Source organism: Sorex fumeus, unplaced genomic scaffold, assembly GCF_029834395.1.
Source record: "Sorex fumeus unplaced genomic scaffold, SorFum_2.1 ptg000024l, whole genome shotgun sequence".
NCBI classification, from domain to species: Eukaryota; Metazoa; Chordata; class Mammalia; order Eulipotyphla; family Soricidae; genus Sorex; species Sorex fumeus.
The window spans coordinates 41,660,961-41,688,511 of record NW_026606081.1 but is presented as its reverse complement, the minus strand read 5'-3'; the positions used below and the strand labels follow the sequence as shown (position 1 = coordinate 41,688,511).

Sequence of the window (27,551 nt, the reverse complement as noted above, 5' to 3'; positions counted from 1 at the left end):
TGAGAATATAAAAATATTCATTTTACATATTTGTTATCTATTTATATGTAAGTAGATACTGCTATGTAAGTGTTATGCATCCTAATATACATATGTATGTTGCTACATAAGTGAAATAAAATAGTCAGGGACCAAATACTCAATTTGTCATTTTACTCTAGTATAAAATATATTTCTCTTTTCTTCCCCCCCTCTTTCTTATAGCTATCTGCTCATTTTACTTTAACATAAAATACATTTACCTTTCTTCTTTCTTTGTATCTTCTTTCTTTCTTTCTTTCTTTCTTTCTTTTCTTTCCTTTCCTTTCCTTTCTTCCTTTCTCTCTTTTTTGCTCAGAGCTTACTTCTGACTCTGTACTCAGAAATGACCCATGGCAGTGCTCATGGGACCATATCTGATGCTATGCATTAATCCAGGCTTTAGCATAACATTTTTGAAAAATATTGTTTTTTTTTCTTAAATAAAAAAAGTGTTTGTTTTGTTTTCTTAGAAAATTAAACAGTTTTGCTGAGAGGCATGTGCCTATTCATGTAACAATATATGTGTATCAAGTTATAAATATATGTATACTTTAATCCCAATTGCAGTAAGTACCTAATTTACACCCTGGAGATTCTTGGATTAAAAACTATTTTATCAAAATATTTTAAAAAAGTAATTGATAATGAGGAAGTCATGAAAGTATCTTCTAGATAATATTATTTTAGGCAGAAGAAATGAAAGTGTGATGGCTGTTTAGTGCTCATTACAAACTTTAGGAGAGACCTTTCCTTTACCTCTAACTGATTCCTTTCAAGGAAAACATCTTTTTTCTGAAAGGAAATATGAAAGCACACCTGAAAACTTTACAAGATAGTCTCAGTCGAGAAAAGGGTTTTTTAAATTGTATCTGGCAGTTCCAATAAAGTTGGAAGAGTTGAATGACTGACTTTGATGGATAGAGTCAATGCAGAGATATCTCCTCACTTGAAAATTCTTGATGACCTAAGTTCTCTGGAAGTCAAACTGAGAGTAAATGACCTAATTCATTGGAAGTTTGTTGAGTTCTCACTCTACCGATTGTATTTCCCTCTAGGATCTTCTTATTTAAAATATCATTCATATAATGTTATCTAAGTCTAATTTAATGTTATCTGAAGCCGCCTAAGTGTTAATTTATTGTGTATTTACTTACTTATTTATTGGTCTCGAATTTAAAAATTAATTTTTCAGGTATCAGGGGTATTTGGGAAGTAAAACTTCCTGTTTTAGAAAGTACTCTCTCAAGAGAAGAAAATATAAACATATATTAGTAAAATAAGGGCTAATGTAGATCATAGTATGTTATTTAGAAAAGCAAATATATGACAAAGTGTGAGAAGAGACGACATTTTAAGATATGTGACTAACTTATGCCATTCTGGAAAGTGATCTGAAAGAAGGCTTGATGAGGAAGAAGTCATGAATGTAGTTCCTATATACCACTATTCTAGGCAGAAGTAATGCAAGTATGATGGCTGTTGATCCTATTATAAATTTTCAAAGAAATCATCTGGTAAAATATAGTATAAAGGAAGGTCACATAGATAGTATATGTATTTTTCTTAGATATTTCAAACCTTTAGTTTAACAGGTCAAACTTTAACCCATTATTGTCATTACTCAAACTAGATTCCCCTTACCAGAGAGTGATCTTTCCATAGTTAGGGTTGTTTACAACAACTAAGGTAATATTAAATTTTGTATTTGAATATTGTTTCATAATACATGTTCCCGAAATGTAATGCCTTCAAATAGCAATGGATGTTCATGAGTCTCAGAATTTCCAAGTCTAGAAATAGCTTAAGTAGTTCAGTATCTTTTATGAAGTGATCATAAAGACATAAATCATATGAAGGCTTGACTGGAGTAGAAAATTTGAATTTAATGGTGAATGAAAAGTTGATGAGCCTATTGGTAGATGTCCTCATTTTCACCCCATGAATCTGGGGAAATAGTGAGTAATACAAAAGTGAACCACGTTAAAGTATCCATGTGCTTTATAAACAAACTTCTGAATTCTTACACCATTTTATCATTTAACATAGCCAACATTCCAGAAGAGGAAATTTTTTTCACCCTTTGAAGAAAGGAGCATATATATTTATCTATCTATCCATCAATCTATCTACTTATTTATATATCTAGGAATTATAGGCTTGTTTCTCACGTTCAAATCTAGGACTAAGCCATCATAAAGATTTTAAATTTTATGTTATAGTTCTCTAGGATTTTATAATTCTTCAATACCTTTCATGACTATAAAATTATTCAGACTATGCTCAGCTTTAAACTTGACTATTGGAATCATTTCTGTTATGGGTCATAAAGATAACAGTTTCTAAGATGATCTATAAGGCACTGCATGATCTGGTATTCATGGCTCTTTTTGCTAGTAAATTGACCCTTCGTCTCTATTCCAATAACTCTAGTATGCTCTGTCTTGCATTTATCAAGCTGACAAAACAGGAGCTCTGATATTTTGTTTTGTGTTTTCTATTCAAACTCTTTTCCTGTAAAAATATAAACTTTAGTTTCAACTTCTAAACTATGAACTTTAGTTTCAATTGCTCCTTATCCTAGAAGTTTTTATTGGGTTTTCAGACAAACTGGATAGACTTCTTTTGAATTATTTACAATCTTACTAGAATGTCACCCAGATGGCTCCCCCAGTGCCTGCACCCTTGAGCCAGAGCCCTCCCCATCGCTGCTTCCTGGGCCGACCCCCTGCACGCTGGTGTGCAACATGCTGCAGTGCTGTGACTTTGCTTCCTGTGACAGATTCACTGGTGAGCACGTCTCTGACCCCCTGCCCCCATGCCCCCCACACCCCTCCCCTGCCCAGCGTCCCCACTGCCAGGGCCAGGCAACCGGAAGAGACTGGGGAACACCAGCCCGAGTTCCACCAGAGCGCCCATCTACCTCATCACAGTGCCACCCTTCTCTGCACATTCCTCTCCCTGGGGGACTTACTGACTGGGGGTGTGGCCTTCACTGCAGGGGCCATGGTCTCCTCAAAAGTGAGTGTAGCCTTCTGTGTACCTGGTGGCTGCAGTTATATTTCCCACTCCCAGCACTCTCCACTCACATCCCAACTTTTAATACCTAATTCTGTGGAAAAAGTCCTGGCTGCCTCAAACACAATATGACAATAATACACCGGTCTACCTCAATTCCAACAAAAGACCAGTAAGCAAGAAGCTGTATAGGCCAAATATAAAAGAACACCTCCTCCAGTGCTTCACTAGATGCCTGCCATAAAGTCACAGAATAATGTCTGAGAGAAAGGACATATTCTAGAAGGGGAGAAGGGTGACCACCATCAACCATCCTTATTCGGAATCCTTTCACGCAGTAAGAGGAAACAGTGCTACTGAACTTGAAGGTTTTACCTCTATCCAACCACAACAGCATGAGGAAACAGCGCAAATCTCCACTACGAGGAGAGGACAAAGAAAAGAGTCCCAAATTCTCAACAAGGTGTTACCCACAAATACGATCTCTCCAATAAAGAAGTCAGAGATGAAATGCTGAGGATGTTCAAGGAACTCAAAGAATCAATGGAGCAGACATCCAGAAAATTAAAGGAAGAAATGAAAGAAACAGTGGAATGGATACTCGAGAAAATACAGGAAGAAATGAGAGCAGAAATAAAAAAGCTACAAAACGAAGTGTCACATATAAAAGATTTGGTGAAATTAAAAACTTAGTGGGTGCCCTCAGCAGTAGAATGACTACAGCTGAAGACAGGATCAGTGAGTTTGAAGATGAGCGGTAGAAATTGTATAGGCAACAACAACTAATAGGAAAAGGATACACATGAAATTCTTCAAAGAAATAGATCAAGCACTCCTGAAATTCATATGGAACAACAAATGCCCATGAATAGCTAAAGAAATTCTTGGGGAAAAGACGTGGGGAGGCATTACCCCCCCCCCCCAACCTCAAACTCTACTACAAAGTGGTAATAATTAAAACAAAGTCAGTCACAGACCAATGGAACAGGGTGGAATATCCTTACACATAACCCCACATGTATGAGCATCTAATCTTTGATAATGGAGCAAGAAATTTGAAGTGGAGCAAGGATAGCCTCTTTAACAAATGGTGCTGGCATAACTGGACAACCACATGTAATAAAATGGGTTTAGACCTCGTATCTTGATACACCATGTACAAAAGTCAGATCAAAATGGATTAAAGATCTCAACATCAGGTAAAAATCCATAAGGTACACGAAGACAAGGTTGGAAAAACCCTCCCCGATATTGAGACTAATGGTATCTTCAAAGACGACACTCCACTGACTAAGTGGAAACAGAGATAAGTAAATGGAACAATCTTAAATTAAGAAGCTCCTGCACCTCAAAAGCTACAGTGACCAGAACACAAAAACAATCTTACAGAATGAGAAAGGATATTCACCCAATACACATCTGATAAGAGGTTGATATCAAGGATATACAAAGCAATGGTTGAACTCCACAAGAAGAAAATATCCAACCCCATCAAAAAATAGGGTGATGAAATGAACAGAATCTTTCTCAAAGAGAAATCAAATGGCAAAAGGGCACATGAGAAAATGCTCCACATCATTAATCATCAGGGAGATGCAGATCAAAACCACAATGAGATATCATCTCACACCACAGAGACTGGCCCACATCCAAATGTACAAAAGCAACAGTGCTGGCGTGGATGTGGCGAGAAAGGGACTCTCCTTCACTGCTGGTGGGAATGTGTACTGGTTCAGCCCTTTTGGAAAACAGAATTGATGATTCTCGAAAAATTAGAAATTGAGTTCCCATTTGATTGACCCAGCAATACCACTCCTGGAAATATATCCTGGAGAGGCAAAAAGTATAGTGGAAATGACATCTGTATTTCTATGCTCATTGCTGCACTGTTGACAATAGCCAAAATCTGGAAAAACCTTTAGTGCCTGAAAACAGATGACTGGTCAAAGAAACTTTGGTACAGCTACACAGTGGAATACTTTGGAGCTGTTAGAAAAGAAAAGATGAGGTAATGTAATTTACATATAAGTGGTACTACATGGAAAGTATCTTGCTAAGTGAAATGAGTAAGAAAGAGAGGGACAGACATAGAAAAATTGCATTCATTTGTGGAATATTTAGAAACAAAATAGGAGACTAATACTTAAGAATAGTCGAGATAAGTACCAGGAAATTCGCTCCATGGCTTGGAGGTCAGCCGCACATGCCAGGGGAAAAGGCAGCTCAGATAGAGAATGGAGCTCCAAGTAAAAGGTGTTGGGAGGACCCGCCCAGGATGGGAGATACATGCTGAAAGTAGACTATAAACCGAACAGGATTGCCTCTCAATGCCTCTTTTGCAAACCACAGCACCCAAAAGGAGAGAGAGAACAAAAGAGAATGCCTTGCCACAGAGGCGGGGTGGGATGGGGGAGATGGGTGGATGGAGTGACTAAGATCATTAGAATGGGCACTGGTGGAGGGATAGGTACTGGATCACTGTATAACTGAAACTGAAGCACAAAAATTTGTAAGTCTATAACTGTACCTCATGGTTTTTCACTGATAAAAATTAAAAAATAAATAGATAAAAAGTAAAAAAAAGTAAAAAAATCTTACGAGAAAATAAGTTAACGAATTATTGAGTATAAAGTCAAAGTTTTCTTTAATATTCACCTAATACTAAGATCTCTAAGATCTAAAATGTTGAATGTCCTACATGAGAGGGTTTAAAGACCAGTAATGCAAATTTATTATTTCAGTCCCTTACAATTGGGATAGTCAATGAGATATTTTATTTAGTGCTTAGTCTTCCCAGAGCTTGTCCATATTTTCTATATTTGGTTTCGTGAATTCTATAACCAACTAGGACCCTTTTAGAAAAATTTATATGAATGATTTACTCTCTATTTAAGCAATTTTTCAATCAAAATTATTGCTGGTTGAGAGCTGTGATGTCAAATGCAAATTTCACTCCTTGGCACAAGAACAGGACATGCTTTGAAGCATATGTGTAGATTGATTATTTGTTTTACTAAATATATTTTAGAAAAATGTGTGGCACTTTATGTCTTCATTTGTATAGTGTGTATATATAATACATTGCATATATATATGTATATATATATATATATGCAGCTTTCCCAAGGCCAAACAACTACTTACTGACAAAACTGTATCAAAATATAAGCCTCCCGGCTGCCCATCTGGCGCCTCAACCATTGTACCATGATGATTTCTATTTAATTACAATTCACACTTGACACATAATAGGAACTATCACATCTACTCTAAGTAATTTTCAATGTATCTGAAATGCCTAATTAGTTTTCTTTAAAATAAATAAGTAATTAAGGAGCTACAAATCAGTGACTTAATTAATGTGTTATGGACTTCTAGTTCTTCAGTTGAAATAAACTGATGCAACTGATGAAGAAATAAGCTATTGCTCCCAAGCATAAGCAGTTTTCATAGACATTCCAGCAATTACAATGAACTCCGAGCCTAGCATTCAGAGAATATATATTAAATATGAATGATTTTATGATACAACCTAATTTTGTATCTTGAGAAGGTTAAAAACTTTAAAGATTAGATTTATGAAATCTCCAATGACTGGCTATCTATTCCTTTGCAATCATTTTATTTTTTACTGTTGGAGTTTCTCCCCACTTAATCCTAAACCTAAACCCTAGATTAAACCTCTATATTCAAACACTCAATGTGTAATTTATCAATGACAGCTAATAATCACTGAACATAGATATTTCTAACAAGAACCAATTCATGTTAACACTACAATATCAGGCCTCGTTAAACAAAAACACCAATGACAATCCAGTTTACATCTTCCCACTTTTGCCTTTATCTGATGATTTTTATACATATAACTTTGGTAATGTGAGAAATCTTTCAGATTTTTTTCTTGATTTTTCCTACTTCTGTATTTTTCTGTGATGTCTCCTGATTATTCAATAATTAGCATCACTTCTTAATAGGGTTGAAAAACATAAAAATGGTTGGATCTTCTCTAGTGTTACCCTAAGTATGATTATTTCCAGACCTGGAGTACTGTTATGATGCTTTAGCTCTCTATCACTATAATTCATCGGAAACGTATTTACTCAATTAGTTTCTGTGGATTATTTACTGGACAATTAAGTCAAACTTAGTCATCATAACTTTTGCTTAAATGTTAGCAGCATGACATTTGATTAATTCTATACAACATTACAAATGCAATGTTGATAATTTTTAATAATGAGAGACACAAATTTGTGGACTATTTTAGCAGAATTTTATAAAACAAGTATTGTGAAGAATATTCAAGACTTTCTGAGTAGTATTTTAACCTAGATCAAAAAATCAGTGGAAGTTTGGAGCAATAGTAAAGCATTTGTCTAGCAAAAGGTCAACCAGGGTTTGACCCCTAGCATCCCATATGGTTCCCCAAGCACTGCCAAGAGTGATTCCTGAGTGCTGAGCAGGAATAACCCCTGATCATCACTGGGTGTGATCCAAAAAGCCAGAAAATAAATAATCAAAATGAAAGTCACTTGATTACTTGACATCCTGTTACACATCAATTTGCTTGAGCGGGCGCCAGTAATGTCTCCATTCAGCCCTGTCACATGCTAGTGTAGGCTAATAGCATATGCTTGTTATAGGAATACAAAGAGCCTCAAACTGATCATTCAGGGTCTTGACATAGAAATCTGACCATCTCGTAGGTGGGCGGCCACGCGATCTTGACATCCTGTGGAATCCATTCCGTGATGGCTCTAGTACAGTGAAATATCCAAATGTCATTACGTTTCCAGCCCATCTGATTTTCAAAATATTGGCAAATGATACAGCATCCCTGATTCTTGACCATCGACAGGGGTCAGAACTCCAGATTCCTGCTTTCACTTGAGTGAAGCTTGAGAATCCAAGCATAGATATTCCTCTTTGGGAGACCCAAATAGCATTCTCATCCTCTTTTCGTATGACCCAGGTCTCTGAGGCATATTTTAATGCAGGAATAACAGTGGAATTGAAGAGTTGTGCCCGGAGCCGGAGGTTCTTCATCCTCTTAGCTATTTTTTCAATGCTCTTGAGGCATTCCAAGCTGCTCTCTTCCTCCTGCACAACTCAGGTGCCAGGTTATTCGTCATGTTGACTTCTCAACCTAGGTACACATAACTATTGCATTCGGAGATCTTCATTCTGTTGAGAGTGAATGGAACGTCAGGAATGAGACCATTTCTCATAAACATTGTCTTTGTGAGATTCAGCTGTAGTCTGACCTTTCCACCACACTCACGGTCAAAGTCAGCCAGCATTTGTGCCACTTGTCTGATGTTTGGTGTTATTAGAATGACGTTATCCATAAAGCAGAGGAGGTGTAGTTGCCAACCATCTATCTTCACTCCCATTCTTTCCCATTCCCGTCGTCACATGATGTTCTTGAGGGTGGCACTGAAGAGTTTTGGTGAAATGGTATCATCCTTCTAAACCCCTCTATTGTTATGGATGACCACTTCCTTGTAGATTGGAGAGATCCTAGTAGTAAATCCATAATACAGGTCATGGAACATCCTGATGTATTGAGTTTGAAAGCCTTGTTTGGCTAGGGCTTCAATGACCGCTACCATCTCAACAGAATCAAAGTCCTTTAAATTATGAACGTTAGAGAGAGCGGCATCTTGAACTCCCGAGAAACCTCAATGAGCTTGGTTATTGTGTGGATATGGTCGATTGTGCTGAATCCTTTTGGATCCCAGCTTGATTGCATGGTTGTCCTTCATCTAGTGTTCTGCCAATCATATACAGGATGACTCGAGTAAACAGCTTGTAGACAACAGATAACAGGCACATCAGGCAATAGTTGCCAATGTCGTGGATGTCTCCCTTCTTAGACAGTAGAACGATCCTGTTGTTTTCCATTGGGACGGAACCTTGCATTCAGACAGATAGCATGTGAAGAGCCGAGCTAGTGTATTGATGAGTATTGACTGCAGGTTCTTCAGGTGTTCGGATCTGACCTTGTCTGGGCCAGGTGCTGTTCTCTTCTTTACAGATGAAATGGCATGTCGGATTTCGGAAAGGAGAACGTTGTGAACAACATATCCATCCTGCAGAATTTGGTATGTGGGCATGTTGACGTGGCTATCAAAGAGATCCAAGTAGAAGTCATGGATAATCTTCTCCATTGCCCTCCTAGAAGATGTTATAGATCCATCAGGACGTTGGAGGGCAGTCATCCTGGTCTTGTAGTGGGCGAAGGACAGGCTGGCGTTGCGAATGCTTTTCCCAGCTTCTGCCACATCTGCCTGCACTGCTGCTCTTCTCTCTTTGAGGTCTTCCTTTATCACTTCTCTGCACTGCTTTGCAAGCTCGGACATTCGTTTCAGGTTGCTTGAGGCTTGTGCCCAGCCACGTTGGCGAATGAGCTTGAGAGTTTTCAAAGACAGTCATCTTTTTGTGGCTATCACTCTCTCGGCATTCCTCACACAATCGTAGAGGTGTTCAACTAGTTGATCGTATTCCTCATCAATGTTGTCAATGACGGTATCTTCCCATGTTGCCTCAATAGTGCCAAAGAGCTCCCAGTTGGTGGTCGTTCTGGGAGTTCTCTTCTTACACTTTGCACCTCTTTCTCCCCACTTCGTGAAGCAGAATTTTGCATGAAGGAGACTGTGATCTGATCCCATTTGGAATTTTGGGACAACAATGACATCGGTCAGGCAAAACTGTCGATTGAGTACGATGTGGCCAATTTTGTTGTGGAACCGTCCACTGAGAGACTCCATGCCCAGCGTTTAGATTCAGCCTTCTGGAATTGTGAATTACCATGGATGGTCTTGGTTGACATGATGAACTCAGACAGTCTTTCACCCTGTTCGTTCCCCTACCTCCACTACCCAGCCACCATCATGCTCTGGGACACTTTCTCGATGCTCTGGCTGAGACTCACGCATGAGTGAAGCCCCACCGAACCAGGTAAGTGGAATTCTGTGAGCCTTGAACTCCAGGCTCAACAGACCCGGGAACAGAGCTCCTCTGCTTGCTTCCCATCAATCTCTGGTGACCAAGTAATTAAAACCAGAAACCCCACCCCAACCTACCCAGCCCTGTCTGCTTCCACCAACCTCCGGTGATCAAGAGATTACACACAGAAGACCCACCCTACCGGTACCAGATACATATCTCATCAGCAGGCCTCCACTACCTCCACTACCTCCACTACCTCCACTACCTCTACTACCTCCACTACCTCTACTACCTCTACTACCCAGCCACCGCCGGCTCCAGGATGCTTTCTGCATAGTGGCCACATAACACTCCATAAGACACTTAATAACCATCATCCAGGATTGCTGCACCATATTTGATAGGGTTCAAATATGGTTTGAACCATGGGAACACCTGCAAGGGTGATTAGAGGCCACCCTAAAAGCCTCTATCACTCTTGGAGAGCCTGGAAAGCTACCGAGAATATCCCAGGCTTGCCAGCTAGCCTGGCAAGCTATTCGTGGTGTATTCAATATGCCAAAACCAGTAAATACAATGGGTCTCCAGTAAAATGAAAATAAGTAGAAGTTAATCAAGTGAATAGGTGAATGCAAATGGGCCAGGTAGAAGCAATGGGAAGTGGCAAATTCTAGAAGAGAAGTGAAGAGGACACAGTAAAATGTGATTAGGTTAGAGTTATAACCCTAGAGTAAATCCACTCATATGAACATTAATATAAAGTAAAATGGAGTTAAAGTGTTTCATGTTAGATCTGTAAAGATATAATTGCCATTAACTGAATTTGGAAAGAAAAAAAAAGGATAAGTTGCTGTGGAAATAGAGTAATTTATTTTTGCTTTTATAATAAACAAGTGGGTTGCTAGCGATGTTACTGATTTGTTGTGTTTTATTATTTTATTCCAAATCAATCTGTCATTGTTTTAGAAATAGAGATGATTTAAACATATGCTTGGTGCTCTGCTACACAAACTACATTTCTGGCTCATTCTTAGGCAAAAGCTATAATCCTTTGAGACTTCAAAGGCACTCAGACACACTCACAAGCATGTTTTCCTGCAAGAAGAAATATCCCAGTTCCCTACTGTTTTCTGTTAACCAAAGCCATAATGAAATGGGAAGAATTCTCAGTGTTTCCATTTTGTGTCTTATTTTCAAACTAGACCTATTAACAAGTATTTTATATCACAATTCCTTCCATGCTCCAAGACAGGTGGATGGAATATAGACCACATATTGAACTGTTTTTCTCTGTCAGACTGCAAACCTTTTTCTTCCACAGCTTTGACACTGATTTGATCTCCCTAAGGTCATTCTTCCTTATATAAAAATAAACTTATAAAAATTAGTGATTATAAAAAAACACTATGTTTTTCCACAAACCATATTGTTTTTCACATAACAATTTTCATCTTTCTTTTAATTTTGGTATGTGTTTGTAGGAGGCAAATGGTAAAATTCATCTTACAGGCATCTCTAGATAATGATCACTATACCCTCCAACAGTAGTATACTTTGTTTCTTGTCTCATTGTAGAGGTAGAGGAATAAATCTTTAATAATTTTCATTGTTTTATTTCAGTGTTTAGACAGGTTTATGATGGTCTCAGAAATGGAAAACTCTGATATTTCAAATATCATGCATTAACAAAAATGGTAATGTAAAAATTATTAAGTGAAAAAAAGTTCATTGATGAGAAAACGTATAATCCCCTTTCCAATTAACATTATTTGTAATTCAGCACTCTGGAAGTACAGAAAAGAGGAACTGAATGCAAAACTCCTGATAATTAACAGATATTGATATTTTCATGTAGATACATAGAATATTCAAAGTTGTTTTATGTAAAATCATTGATCATGAGTAATTTCTAATAACTTTAATAAGTTATTATAAATATAATAATTTTTGAAACTGATATTTACAGTTTAATAAATAATAAAATTAAGATTAAACAAAGATTCTTATTCAAAATCCTTTCTAAATTAATTTTAGAGCTTGTTGACTTGCCTTCTCCTACCCCAAATTTTAATAAGTTAAAAATAAATTTTTCAATATGCATGGAACTGATGATTATGCTTATTCAAAATCGAGTAAAAATAATGAGGAAATTCTAGATTTCCCATTACTATGCTCATATTATCATTCCTTAGATGTATTACTATGGTTTTATTTTATTTTATTTTGGTGCAGGGAAAGGAATTCATGGCCTCATACATGTGAAACATGTGTTTGACCTGTGAACTACATCCCCAGCTACAATGAACTCCTTTAAATAACTACATTTCTCCATGGCTATACTGCTAATGTACACTTGATGAAAGTCTACACTATTTCTCTAATAAGAAAAAAATATTCTGGAAAAACTACAGCAAAAGTTGTAGGTGATAGAAATCTTCCCAGCTAGTCTCCCCCTTTCAGAAAAGATAGGAAGGTTTATGCAGAAATATTTTAAGTCAATTATTCAACATAGTTTTGTCAACTATAACTCTTTCTAATAGCAGTTGTGTCTTTAAGAGAAAAAACTTCAATTGTCCATGGCAGTTGAATTGCTCTTTTATCAGTGAAGGGATGATAACTTGTAAACAAAGATGAAGCGTTTTTATGTTAGGAATTATCTTGATTTTGAGTAGGCATTGTTCAGAGAGTTTTGTTCAGGGTTTCTGTTATAAAGCAAATTTTCTCACAGTGGTAGAAACAAAGGAAGTATCCAATAATTCTTGTAGCTGTAATGTCACTTTTTAGTTTTGTTTAACTTATATAGCCCAAGGACTCTCTGTAAAGCCAGATGGAACCTTACAGAGTTATCTATTCAAGTGTGAACATTTTAAACATCCAGATTCATGTTCTGTAATTTTAATTATTGTAAGTACAGTACTTTAAATTTAATAAATTATTTTATAAATCAAAATTCATTGATTAAACACTTAATGAAATCTAAAGTGTATTCAACATGCTAAAGGATATCTGATGTAACAAGACTATATTTAAATGTTACTAATAGTACATTTACATAAGCTCATAAAGATATACAAACTTGTGTATAGTGTTTCAAAAATTATTTTCACTATTCACCTTTCTTCATTCTATTCCATATTATATATAATGCATGTATTTTTCCTTATTTATTAATCAGTGGGATTGTCACAGTCACAGTCCTCCCATTATTCATCAATTTGCTCGAACGGGCCCAGTAATGTCTCCACCGTGAGACTTGTTGTTACTGTGTTTGGCATATCAAATACATCACGGGTAGCTTGCTAGGCTTTGCCGTGCTGGTGAGATACTCTCAGTAGCTTGCTGGGCTCTCCGAGAGGGGTGGAGGAATTGAACCCAGCTCGGCTGGGCCAGCTGCGTGCAAGGCAAATACCCTACTGCCGTGCTATTGCTCCAGCCCTAATCAGTGAGATTAGAAACTTTATTTGATCTTAAGTCACGCCATAAGTATAATAATTTTGAACAATAATGATTTTGATTAAATACTGAAAGTATTCTAGAATTTAAATTAAATTATTTAAATATAAGTAATGTAGAGATTTGGACTTCACATATATATTTCTTTTGGTTTCGGGGCCACACCCAGCAGTGCTCAGGGGTCATCAAGGCTCTGCACTCAGGAATTACTCTGGTGCTCACAAGGGACCGTATGGGATGCTGGGAATCAAACCCAGGTATGCTATCTACAAGTAAGGTACAAGTTCCTAGTGCCTTACCCACTTACCCACTAAATATATATATATTTATACACATATGTATATGATCATAATGATAGTATATATGTGCATGTATACAATATATGTATATATGATATGTACATGTATGTATATATGATAGTATGTATACAAAATATATGATAGTATCACATATAACTTATATATCACATATATTTCATATATGATTAATATATATTTTTTCTCCTGTGAAGAAACCTGATAAATAACTTCTATAAGTTGTATATACATATATATTTCTATAAGAAGCTTATTTTTCACAGAAATTTATTTCTATATAAATATATATTTCTATAAGAAGCTTATTTTTCACAGAAATTTATTTCTATATAAATATATATTTCTTATATATAAGAAACTATATATACATATAATTAAATATGTATCACTTGATCACTTGATACCCTGTTACTCATCAATTTGCTAGAGCGGGTGCCAGTAACGTCTCCATTCATCCCTGGTGCGTGCTAGTGTAGCCCATTGGCATTTGCTCGTTCTAGGAACATGAAGAGCCTCAAACCGATCATTCAGGGTCTTGACAAAGAAGTCTGACCATCTCATAGGTCGTTAATTAAATATGTATAGAAATTAAATATGTATAGAAAAAGAAAATTATTTACTTTTCTAGTAACTAAATTCTATAAGAAATATGTTTTTATAGATGTTACTTTATATATTTCTATAAGAAATATCCATATTTCTAATAGACATTATTTACTAGATTTCTTTGCAGGAGATGAAATAGCATGCCCTTCTAAGTTTTTGATGATGTTTGTCTTTCATCAAATCTATGGGTTTCTTTATCTTCTAATTTTTCTAAGTATTCTAAATAATTTTCTAGTCTATTGTGTTTTTCCTTCCTTCAACTTGTTTTAATTACTAATTGCATAAAAATAAAAATTTATATTTACATTTTGTAGAACTTATTTTAACAATTTTTTCATTAAAAATAATTTGAAACTAACTACAAATTTAATAGAAATATAAAATTCTTTAAAAAAAAACTACTCCAGGCATTATGCCATGTACTTTGTAAGGAATTAAAGTGGTTGTTGAATAAACCAATGAGTGAACTTCTACTCATAAGACTTTGTCATCTGCAAATGGAATTTTATAAATTCGATTACTGATGAATTGGTTTCACAATCTTTGCATAATATGTTGGAGACAAATAGCTTTGTAATAAGAACATGTTTTAACAAAATCTTATAAGAATTGACATCAGGTCAAATTACAGAATATCATTATTGTAATAGACCATTTTTAAGCTCAAAAGAAATTAAGAATAAAAAAAATACCATCAACCTTATAAAAGATTAAGATTTTTATCATATTATTCAAACAAAAATAGTATATTTTCAGGAGATATGTGGGATGCTAAGTGAAAGAATATGAGAGCTTGAAATACTTAAAAGTTGAAAAGTTGAGATAATAGAATGTGTATGAATAAATGTTTGTTCATATGTGGCAGGGGCTTATTATCAACATGGAGAGATATTAGTAAATCATCTTGCTTGTTTTTTTGTAAATCCTGTTTATAGAGAAGGAGCAGGTAGACCATGACACACAAGTACTCTTCACTTTTTATAGTAATCAAAAGTCAAATATAGAATAATCCAAATGAAATTGTACTACATTAACCTCAGAAAATCATAGGCACTGATTCTGAGCAATCAAGTTACTACCTCTCAACATTATAACACGTGATAGAAAATACAGACATTGCTTACCATCAGCAAAGTAGATGTTTGAGTCAGTGACAAAATGGAGAAAAAATATGCAGAGGATATCTCTAGCTCCACAACTTAAAATTATTTAAAGTCCTATTTCTCAAAATAGTTTAAATATCAGACCATTACAATAGCTCATTTATTACAATGGATTAATGACTGGTGTGAAATGAAATGAGAATCTTAAGAATCTTTATTCTTGGGCTGGAGAGTTGGGCTTGAATCTTTATTCAGTGGGATAGGTGTTTGCCTTACACACAGTCAGCATGGTGTTGATCCCTGGCACTCCATATGATCCCCTGAGTATTGCCAGGAATGAACCCTGGGCACAGAGCCGGGATAAGCCTTAAGCATAGTCTGACGTGGCCCTTCAAACACAAAAACAAAACAAAAATTTGTATTCTGTTTCAAAATTTATGTTAGACTGGAACATTTGAAAAAATTTTTAGAAGTAGGAAACAAACTAGTCACAAGAGTGAGTTTTGAGGATATGTATTATGAGTACAAGTATGGTTATCATGAACTTCAGTCATCTATCTACAAAAGAAATAAGATTGCTTCTATGTTATGAAAATGATGCTGTTGCAGATATGAATATATCTGCTTAATCTATGTGAAAACAAGGGTCTGATTTAGTGGTAGAGCTTATGGTTGGCATGTACAAGATTGGAAATTAGATTCTTGTCACCACAAGATTCCTCACCCAGTACTGCTAAGTGTGACTGGGGAAGTGATGGAAGGACTTGGGGCATGACTCAGTGGCTAAAAAGGATTACCCTTCAAGCAGGATATTATCCCTGACACAGCCAACCTAAACCAAGCAAACAAAAGTCCAAGCAACTGTACTGTTTGAAACCTTTCAGCTACAGAAAAGCATACGATCTTTGAGCACTGCCAGGAGTTTGTAATTGGGCAGCTAAAAGAGACATTAGCAACATCCAATCTTTCAAGAACAGGGTACAAGGAATGGAAAATCTTTTTTAGAAAACTGGAAACACAATGTAATTCAAATTGAAATATTTTTAATTAACTTTTTCCATACTAATAAGTTGATTTTTAACTTCTCTCTTTCTCTATTAACACCCTTTCTCAGATAGATAGATAGATAGATAGATAGATAGATAGATAGATAGATAATAGGAAGAGAGATGTGCAGAGATAAGAGAGGAAAAGAAAAGATTAGATAGGAGGGCATGATAGACTTATTGCTTTATTATTCCCACAAGTGTGTTGGGATACTAATTCCTGTAACAAATCATCATGAACAACCTTGTAAACCACAGTGTTTATATAAACTGTAAGGAGAAAATTTACATACATAAGGTTTACTGATTCCATGTAAACTCCAAAGTATATTAACACAGAATTGCTTTAAAAGTCTTATTAGTGACAAGTCAGACATGATTATTACCATAACAAGATCCAAGATTAAAATAAAATTTAATGTAATATACTTTAGATTTCAGAGTTGAAACCATAATATGTAAATGAGAAAAGACATTTTATTATATTGTATAAAATGGTTTCAATTTTCTTATTTACATTGGCCCAAATCATGTATTAACTACTAATTAGCTCTTACTGATTTATTTTCTGATCATACTATTTGCCAGTTCTTAAATTTTTGCTGGAAAAAGCAATATAAAGTAAGTTTATGGTTCAAAATGGTCAGGTTGGGATTGGGAAGGAAACTGGGGATACTGGTGGAAAGTTCACACTGGTGGTGTGGTGGTGGTGTTGGAACACTAAATGCTTCAAACTAATGTATAATAGAACAACTTTAGAAAACATGGTGTTTTAAATAAAAATTATTATTGCCACAAGACTAGCATTAATAGAATACATGCTAATGTTTCAAACTCTTTTTCCTAAGTTCAAACATTTATATTATTTATAAAGAATACTCTATCTTCAAACTAATAGAAATGGGAGTAGCTGATATTATGTAATCAAATAGCAAATGTGGTTAGTCAGTCCAAGAAAGATGAGGGGCTTCATGATAGAGAGATGGGGCTGTGTGTGACCTTTAAAAGCTCAAAGATAATAATGCAAATATTCAAAAGAAGTCTGGGTCTGGGAGCTGGTGCAGGGTGAAGACATACACCTTGCATGTCTAACCCTGGTTTGTTCCTCAAATCATGTGGTCCCCAGAGCATTGCTGGGTGTAACCCTTGCTCCAGCATCGCAGAGTATTACCCTGGTGATGCAATAAGCATGGGGCCCTCTAATTGAACCACCAGCTGGTTTCTTAGAAATGCTAGAAGCTGTTGCCTGGCTTTTCAGAGCCCTGCTTGGGGCCCCTCAATCCTTTCAAAATAAAGTCTGGGAAGACATTGGCAGAGGGGAAACATCAGCAAACTAACTAATGAAGGACACACCAAAATGAATTCTCTCCTTTCAAAGCTGAGAAAAACTAGCAAAAGGTACATGAACCTACATTTCCACTACTTTGCCAATGAATCACCCCCTTGATCCATGTAGTTTATCTATAAAATAATCAAATCAATAAAAAATACTTGGTTAAAATCTTGGGACTCTTATTTGAGTCTGCCCTTGGGCTCTCTCCCTCCAGTTTCAAGGTAGCATTGAAAACAAATTGGTCCATTAAAAATCACTTGATCATTTGATCCCCTGTTATTCATCAATTTACTCGAGCGGGTGCCAGTAGCTTCTCCATTCATCCCTGTTGTGTGTTAGCATAGCCCAATGGCATCTGTTCATTCTAGGAACATGCAGAGCCTCAAACCGATCATTCAGGGTCTTGACGATGAAGTCTGACCATCTTGTAGGTGGGCGTCCACACAATCTTTTGACGTCCTGTGGAATCCAGTCAGTAATGGCTCTAGTCCAGCGGTTGTCTGTAAAGCTCATTACATGTCCAGCCCATCTCATTGCCTTGGCAAATGAGACAGCTTCCCTGATTCTTGAGCGTTGACAGAGATCAGAACTCCGGATTCTATCTCTCATTTGAGTGAAGCGTGATACTCCAAGCGTAGCTCTTTTGATTCCTCTTTGAGAGACCCGAATAGCGTTCTCATCCTGTTTTCGTAGGGCCCAGGTCTCTGAGGCATATGTTAATACAGGAAGAACAGTGGAATTGAAGAGATGTGCTCATAGTTGGAGGTTCTTCGTCCTCTTAGTTATTTCTTCAACACTCTTAAGGGCATTCCAAGCTGCTCTCTTCCTTCTGCGCAACTCAGGTGCTAGGTCATTCATCATGTTGATTTCTCGACCTAGGTATATATAACTGTTGCATTTGGAGATGGTGGTTCCATTGAGAGCGAATGAAGCGTCAGGAATGAACCTGTTTTTCATAAACATATTCCATTAAGAATACAAAAAAATATTACCCAGATACTTGGAAGCTTCCAGCTGAGAGGAATGTGGATTTTGATCCCTTAAATTTAGTCTCTTTCTTTCAGAATTGTGGGCCTGCCTGAGAGTTCTCTGGAGGCTCCACTTACATGTCTGCTTTTGTGTGATCTAACCTATTGTGAAAAGAATTTGCCCTGGAGATATTTGTCAAAAACACTGAAAAGCTCTCTTCTTTTAATTCCACAAGTCTGTGAAGAAATAGGTGACCCTGGCTGGAACAATAGCACAGTGGTTGGGTGTTTGCCTAGCATGCAGCAAACTTGGCTGACCCGGGTTCAATTCCTCCGCCCCTCTCAGAGAGCCCGGCAAGCTACCAAGAGTATCTCACTATCCGATATGTCAAGCACAATAACAACCATGTCTCACAATGGAGACGTTACTAGACCCGCTCAAAAAAATTGATGATACTTTATGTTCCCCAGATGAATGCAATCTTTCTATGTCTATCCCTCTCTTTCTGACTCATTTCACTTAACATGATACTTTCCATGTAGTACCACTTGTATGTCAATTTCATGACTTCATCTTTTCTAACAGCTACATAGTACTCCATTGTGTAAATGTACCCAAGTTTCTTTAACCAGTCATCTGTTCATGGGCACTCAGATTTTTTCCAGATTCTGGCTATTGTAAAGAGTGCTGCAATGAACAAACAAGTGCAGATGTCACTTGAACTATACTTTTTTGCCTCTCTGGGATATATTCCCAGGTGGGAAATGGGCACTGGTGGAGGGATGGGTATTTAATCATTGTATAATTGAAACCCAAGCACAAAAATTTGTAAGTCTTCAACTGCACCTCATGGTGTCTCACTAATAAAAATTAAAAAATTAAAAAAAATAAAACTTTATTCTGCTTAGTGATTAAAAAAAAAAGAAAATCGATGAACAACAGGAGGGAGGACAGTGACAGTGGGAACAAACTCATTGTAAAATTCTAAGCTGTTTGAAAAGGTCATGAAGTTTTTTCTTCTTTAGCTTCAAGATTATAATTTTTGTAGCCATTATTATCATCACATTAAAAAAACCTGAAGAAATTATAATGGCAGGGCACTCATACTAATTGAAGCAGACAAAGTAGTAGGGAACCAAAAAAAAATAGGGAGAAAAGACACTAATGCCCTCTGTTTTGGGGAGTTAAATGACTTCAAATATTCAGAATTAGGGGCCCAAGTGAAACTAAGGGATCTTCTTTTCAAGAGGCCAACAAAGCCATATTAGATCACAGGTACCATATGGTACCCTAACTGCTTCCAGAAGTAAGCCTTCTAGGTCGAGCACTGCCAGATGTGGCCTAAAAACAAACAAAAATGGTCAGAGTTAGAAAAATAATCGCTAGAACAGAATAGTATAGTTCACAGTTGTATATACTAGCTAAACCATGCTTTCAGAAATACTATAATTTACCTTTTTTTTTTTTTGCTTTTTGGGTCACACCCAGCGATGCACAGGGGTTACTCCTGGCTCTGCACTCAGGAGTTACTCCTGGCGGTGCTCAGGGGACCATATGGGATGCGATGCTGGGAATCGAACCCGGGTTGGCTGCGTGCAAGGCAAATGCCCTACCCGCTGTGCTATCTCTCCAGCCCCTATAGTTTACCATTTTGATGTTAAATGATAACTGTTCTATAATACTATGTTAATATTATAAATACCAATTTAGTATAACATATTGAGTTATCATTTGAAAGATTTTCAAATTATACTTATGAATCCAATGAATTCAATATACGAATCTGGTATAAAATTTAATGGTGGTACACTATAACCTGTCTTTACTACTTTTGAAAAAAAATTTTAATTGAAGTATTTCTCATTATAACATGTTTCAAGTATATATCATTAAAAAGATGTATAAATATTATTAAGTTTACCACTAAAAGTTACGTTCTTTCCTTCTTTATGCATTTAGTTCCATAGTCCCATTAAGGAACTTGAGACTGTTGTAATCAGGGGGTGACCACAAAGATTTAGGGTTTGGCAAGAGTCTAAATTAAGTGACAGAACTGGGAGAATGTGAAGATTGATGATCTCCAGGGATTTACACTCCTTTGAATATATCCATTTAAGCACAGAAAATGCTCAGAAAGTCTTACTCACTTCCCCGATGATGCAAAGAATATTGGATTAGAGAGAGTAAACCCAATTTTTCTGCACACAAAAAGGAGGTAAAAGGAGCTGAACAGAAATGGTATTTTCACTCAACAGTTCTGAGATAAGTAGCTTCATGAAAAAAAAATTTGACTTAAAAAATTACAGTAACCTACATTTCCTAAACACGGGTTTTACTTATGAATTAAATATCCAAAGGCACATATGACACTCATGATCCTTTCTCAATTTTGATTCAGATCATTTAGATCTGAACTAAATGTGCCTTAAATTAATGACACAATTGAAAGCATGATAAATTTAACATGGTATGTTACATATATAGGAAACTCTCCAGTGGAAGAAACCAACATTCTTGCTCATTAGACAGACATTCTATTACCATTAAGAAAATCTGTCAGAACTTGGAAAGTGTTGCCTTTCCTTCTGTAAGAGTTGTATTTAATTTCCACATGTGTGTGGTGGTGTGGAGGGTAGTTAAGATAGAGGACAGTTCAGTATGACAATGGTTGGAAATGATCACTCTGAGTGTTTAAAATAGGTACAGGGATATACATGATATTCAGTATTTGTACTGCAAACCATAATGCTCAAGATGACAAATTGAGAAAGAGGGACTTGGGGGAGAGATGCCTGCCATAGAGGCAGGCTGGGGTGGGAGACGAATTTGGAGATTGGTGAGAGGGAAACTGGGGACATTGGTGCTGAGAAATGTACAATGGTGGAGGGGCAGGTGTGGGGACATTGTATGATTGAAACCCATTCATGAACATCTTTGTAATGTTCTATCTCACAGTGATTCAATAAAATAAATAAATAAAAATTTAACCTATTTATTTAAATGAAGAATTGTATTTCACACAAGAAAGTCTCTTTTTTTAATGTAGTAGTACTGCTATTTATTCAGTCACTGATTAGGCTGATTGAATTGGGCATGAACTCCACCTTACCATTTTTTTATTTTTTATAATTTTATTTATTGAATAACTATGAGAACAGTTACAAATTGAGAAAGAGGGACTTGGGGGAGAGATGCCTGCCATAGAGGCAGGCTGGGGTGGGAGGGAGAAAACTTTAAAACTTTCAGGTTTAAGTGTTGAAATACTTCTACATTGTACATTTCAGTCTACAATGAAACACCCATACCTTCACCAGTGTCCATTCTTCACCACCAAAAGCCCCAGTATACCCCCATTCCACACCCTCCTCCTACCTGTGGGGCAGATGACCTCTACATTACTCTCTACTTTGATTACATTCAATATTTTGACACCTAACCCACCATTATTATTTGGAATTTTACCCAACACTCGAGCCTGCCAAAAAGACAACAGTAGACAATTTGTTTTCTATTGCTGGTTATGAATAACATATGATGTCGATTTTGAAATTCCGAAATTTTAACAATTAAATCTGGAGGGATTTGTGCCAAGACCTGCTGGGTTCCAAGATTTGTTCCTGAGTCTCTGGGATCATGGCTGTTTAGCAGCTTGATTAAGAGCCAAGAAGTCATTCATGGGCAGCGACTCGGGATCTTGTTGGACAGGGGAGGAAAAGGCCAGCTCCACCCCCATCCTGTGAGGCCCCACGTATCTTGTCACTGAGGGCCCAAACCTGACCGTTCAATGGCCTCTGGAGAATGGCAGCCACTGAGACGCCAAAGGAGAGCAGGCTGAGGGAAAGCACCCTTTCCCCCCTGGGGTGGCCCGGCAACAGTAACCTACTGCAGGGTCCAGATGCACATCTGCCAAAAGCCGCTGAGTTTCGAGATTTGTTTCTGAGTCTCTGGGATCATGGGTGTTAAGCAGATTGATCAGGAGTCAGAGAGGTCGTTCGTGGGTGGCGACTCAGGGTCTTGTTGAAAGGGGGAGGAAAGGGCTGGCTCCACCCCCATCCCTTGAGGCCCCTGGTGTCTGGTCACTGCAGGCCCAAACCTGACTGTCCAGTGGTCTCCGGAGGATGGCAGTCACTGGGCCGCGAGGGGAGAGCAGGCAGAGGGACAGCACCCTTTACTCCCCTGGGGTGACCTGGTGACAGTAACTTACTGCATGGTCCAGCCGCATTTCTGCCAAAAACCGCTGGGTTTCAAGTTTTGTTTCTGAGTCTCTGGGATCATGGCCGTTAAGCAGCTTGATCAGCAGCCAGGGAGGTCGTTCACGGGTGGTGACATGGTGTCTTGTTGGGATGGGGAGGAAAGGGCCAGCTCCACCCCCATCCCGTGAGGCCCTGCGTATCTCATCACTGTGGGCCCAAGCCTGACTGTCCAGTGACCTCTGGAGGATGGCAGCCACCAGGCCGCCAGGGGAACAGGCAAAATCACAAACCCTATTCCCACCTGGGGTGGCCCGGTGCCGATAACCTACTGCAGTAGGTTAAACCAGATGCAGTTCTGCCAAAAGCCATTGGATTTTGTGATTTGTTTCTGAGTCTCTGGGATCATGGCCATTAAGCAATTCTATCAGGAACCAGAGAGGCCTTGCCTCCAATCATATAGCTGAGCTGGAGGTGGTTTGTGGTGTGTTTCCACATACCTAATTTTTGGCTGTTTACTTTCTTGGCTAACTTTGCCCCAAGTTTTTGGGATCTGGCCAAAGGCACAGTGGCAATTTTGGCTATCTGGAATTCTGAAAGCGCCATCAGGCTGCTGATGCACTCCTCACAGGTACAGATTGACCCACTGGTGGCACCATACCCCCAAGTCTATCTTTTCGTATGATTAAAAGACTAAGTTGGTGTAGCTAAAATAGCAATTCATGTAAAGTTTAAATAAATACAAATTTTGAAAATCTGATCATTTTGAAGCAGCCTTGTTACAAGACTTAGCACCAAATAATATCGCTACTTATCTTTGGAGCAAATGCATTGAATGCTTATCAATGCTCTCTGTGTATCTGCAAAAACTTATCTGCCACTAGGATAACATTAATTGGAGACTATAGAAAGATTTTTGTTTTGTTTTAAATAGTATTAGTTTTAAAATTTTAATCACATTTGAGGGAGAAATTCTTAAGAGACTTTTTTTATTAAAAATCTGTACGTATTTCCACTTGTAGTTTGGTTGCTACAAAAGAAACCGATAGTGCGAGATCCCGAAGTGCTCCAATGTCACCTTCTGACTTCTTGGATAAGCTGATGGGAAGGACATCTGGATATGATGCAAGAATCAGACCCAATTTTAAAGGTAAGGATTCTGTTTAAACTCTGTGTAAAATGTGTTTTTGGTGTGATGAAGCAAGATAAATTTTCAAGTTGTTTCCACCCCAAATTCCCATATCAATTTTCTCTATGCTTCCAAGTCCTTTCTTAGTCAAAGATATATCTTGAAAGAAAATACTCACATATTGCTATCATAATTTGTCCTTTTTCTTTTGTAATTATTACAATAGTACCATGAAGAACCCTTTTAAGAAATGGTGATATATGTAAGAATGTATATATTAGAATATATGCATATTATAATGTATTTATTTAATATAAGCAGTCCTCTATTTTCAGTCTTTACTGTAGATATCTCTCTATGCTGTAAAGATTTAAAGAGTTATTAATTTTGTGTCATAGGAAAGGGTCTAAGTTAAAGTCACTAATAGTGTTTAAGAAATTATTCCAAGGTCTTACTTGGATTTATAGGACGTATTGAAATTATCAATGTAAGAACTTCCTATTATCCCACTTAACATAGTAATAAGCAGTACATTTATGCAAGTTATATATGTATTTTTCATAATGTTGTAAATTAAATATTTGGGTAAAATATTTGAAAGTTGTTTTCCATGGCCCTCTTTCTTAATCAATCTCAAAACAGTATCAATTCTTAAAGAAAATAATGAAAATTTTAAGAATACTTTGTTATTTTCTTCCTCAAAATTGCAAATGTGTAATCTATAACAACTTTCCCTGAAATTTACTTAGTGGGACAAAAAAGGAATTGTTTAGCAGAGTTGTAAGAATTAGTAGACAAAAGTAATATGTAACAAGAATGGAAATAAGATTTCTTGATAATTTATGAGTTGAAAAAATTGTTTCAATTTTAACCTGACATTAACATTTCAATTGTATATTTTATTCTTGATTTGTTTTCCAGCTTTGAGAACATATTTTTTTACTGACTATATGTGTCCTAGCATTGGATAAATTTGATATTAGTTGTTTGAATTATCTAATTACTTCTATCTGTATTCATATATGTAATATGCTGCATCACTTTGTATGTAATATGTAGTATATAATATATTATGTGATATCACATGGGCTGGAGCGATAGCACAGTGGGTAGGGCGTTTGCCTTACACGCAGCCAACATGGCTGACCTGAGTTCGATTCCTCCACCCCTCTCGGAGAGCCTGGCAAGCTACCGAGAGTATCTTGCCCGCATGGCAAAGCCTGGCAAGCTACCCATGACATATTTGATATGCCAAACACAGTAACAAGTCTCACAATGTTACTGGCCCAGCTCGAGCAAATCGATGAACAACGGGAGGACCATGACCGTGACCGTGATATCACATGCTATTTAACCCCCATAGCACAGCGGTAGGGCATTTGCCTTACAAGCGGCCAACATGGCCGACCCGAGTTCGATTCCTCCGCCCCTCTCGGAGAGCCCGGCAAGCTACCGAGAGTATTTGATATGCCAAACACAGTAACAACAAAGTCTCCAATGGAGACGTTACTGGGCCCGCTCGAGCAAATCGACGATCAACGGGAGGGCCTTTACCTTACCTTTACCTTTACTTTTCCTAACTCTACTGCAATATTGTTCTGTATTCATCATGGAATAATATTAGATGAACATTGCTTATTTGCTGTGGATTGCAAGTTTGTAACCTTAAAGAACAGTAATCTTGATCATAAGCAAATTTTCTGATTTTGGACCAACGCTATGATGTTCAGGGCTTACTCCTGACTCTGCAACTCAGGAATTCTGTTGATTCTATGGGACCATATAGGATGCCATGGATGGATTGGGTCAAACATATGCAAGGCAAGCACCATACCCACATACTGTCTTTCAGTCCCACATAAGTAATTTTTTTAATTTTGCTTTTTGGATAACACCCAGCAATGCACAGGGGTTACTCCTGACTCTGTACTTGGGAATTACCCCTGATGGTGTTCAGAGGACCATATGGGATGCTGGGAATCAAACCCTGGTCGACCACATGCAAGACAAACACTCTACCTGCTATATTATTGCTCCAGTCCCCACAAGTAATTTTTTGTTAAATTTTTAAAAATTCTTTATCAAGACACCACTATTTGCAAAGTTATTCATTATTGCATTTTAGGCATACTATGTTCCAGCACAGGTCCTACCACCAGTGTTGATTTCTTTCCACCATTGTCCCCAAATTCTCTACTGCCCTCAGCCCCAAACCCCAGCCCAAAGCCACATTTTTAAGCTTGGTTGCTGTGCTTTGTCTTTCTGCTTTCAGTGTTGTTGATCCTACAGTTTGGAGAGATTGCTTAACTATTCCTCTACATCTTCTCTGTACCATCTCTGAGAAATTTGTCTCTAGCAATCCACCACTCCCACTCCATTATTTTCAGAACTAAACAATAGGTGTTGAATGTACAGAAATGCAGTTAGGAGATAACATCTACAAGGGACAATAGGGAAGACCAGATACATGAAGATCTTTCACAAACTGAGGGAAAGAAGTACTCATGACATTAGACTGAAAACTATTTGTGAATTGGCCTTGAAAATTGAGCAATTATAACTTAAGCTAAAATAGATATTGGATTCATTAATGTGATTTTAAATTTAATGATTCAGAATATTTCCTTCATGGAACATTGTAGCACTGTAGCACTGTCCTCTCGTTGTTCATCGATTTGCTCGAGCGGGCCCAGTACCGTCTCCATTGTGAGACTTGTTGTTACTGTGTTTGGCATATTGAATACATCATGGATAGCTTTCCAGGGTTTGCAGTGTGGGTGAGATACTCTCAGTAGCTTGCAGGGCTCTCTGAGAGGGGCAGAGGAATCGAACCAGCTCAGCCGCGCATGCAACGCAAACACCCTACCTCTGTGCATGGAACATTAAAGTGGAAAATGTTCTATTTTTAAATGTTTGTGAATATTAAAAATACGTAAACAGTCTTAGTGGCAAAGATAATAAAAATACAGATATGTGACACAACAGCCATCCCAGAAACTTTGCTGTCCTTTTGAAATTTTTGATTTTATTATTGAAATGATTTAATGGCAAAGGAAGCTGTGAATAATCTTGAATGTGATTAATTATTGCCAGGAGTCTAGGAAAGGAAAATACTCTAGGATTTGGTCTTATTCAATGTAAGTATTGATTCTCTTTTTAAACAAAACATCTACAATGTAGCTAATAACCAATTCAGTACAGAAGAAAGTTCAGAAGTTCAGAACTGGGTAAGAAGCTATTCTAGCAATGCTCCTAGTAAGATGCTCAGAGAATCATGCTCTACCAAGAATCAAACCTGAGGCTCTAACTTGCAAAGCATTCACTCCCGCTCTTTGATCCATCTCCTTGGTCCCAAAGTGTAATTTTTTTAAAGTAGGAAAAAATCGATTTTAGCTCCCTTGGTCAGAAAGGCACC

The 27,551-nt window shown here is 37.2% G+C and overlaps 1 protein-coding gene across 3 annotated transcripts in view; it reads left to right on the top strand.

Annotated features, from left to right (window-relative positions):
* GLRA3 (glycine receptor alpha 3) overlaps positions 1-27,551 on the top strand; it is a 203,312-nt gene that overhangs the window by 34,084 nt on the left and 141,677 nt on the right. For all 3 annotated transcript variants that reach the window (XM_056114225.1, XM_056114224.1, XM_056114223.1), the window contains exon 2: positions 24,030-24,157. In XM_056114225.1, coding sequence (XP_055970200.1) covers positions 24,030-24,157 — 128 coding nt within the window. The remainder of the gene's footprint in view (positions 1-24,029; positions 24,158-27,551) is intronic.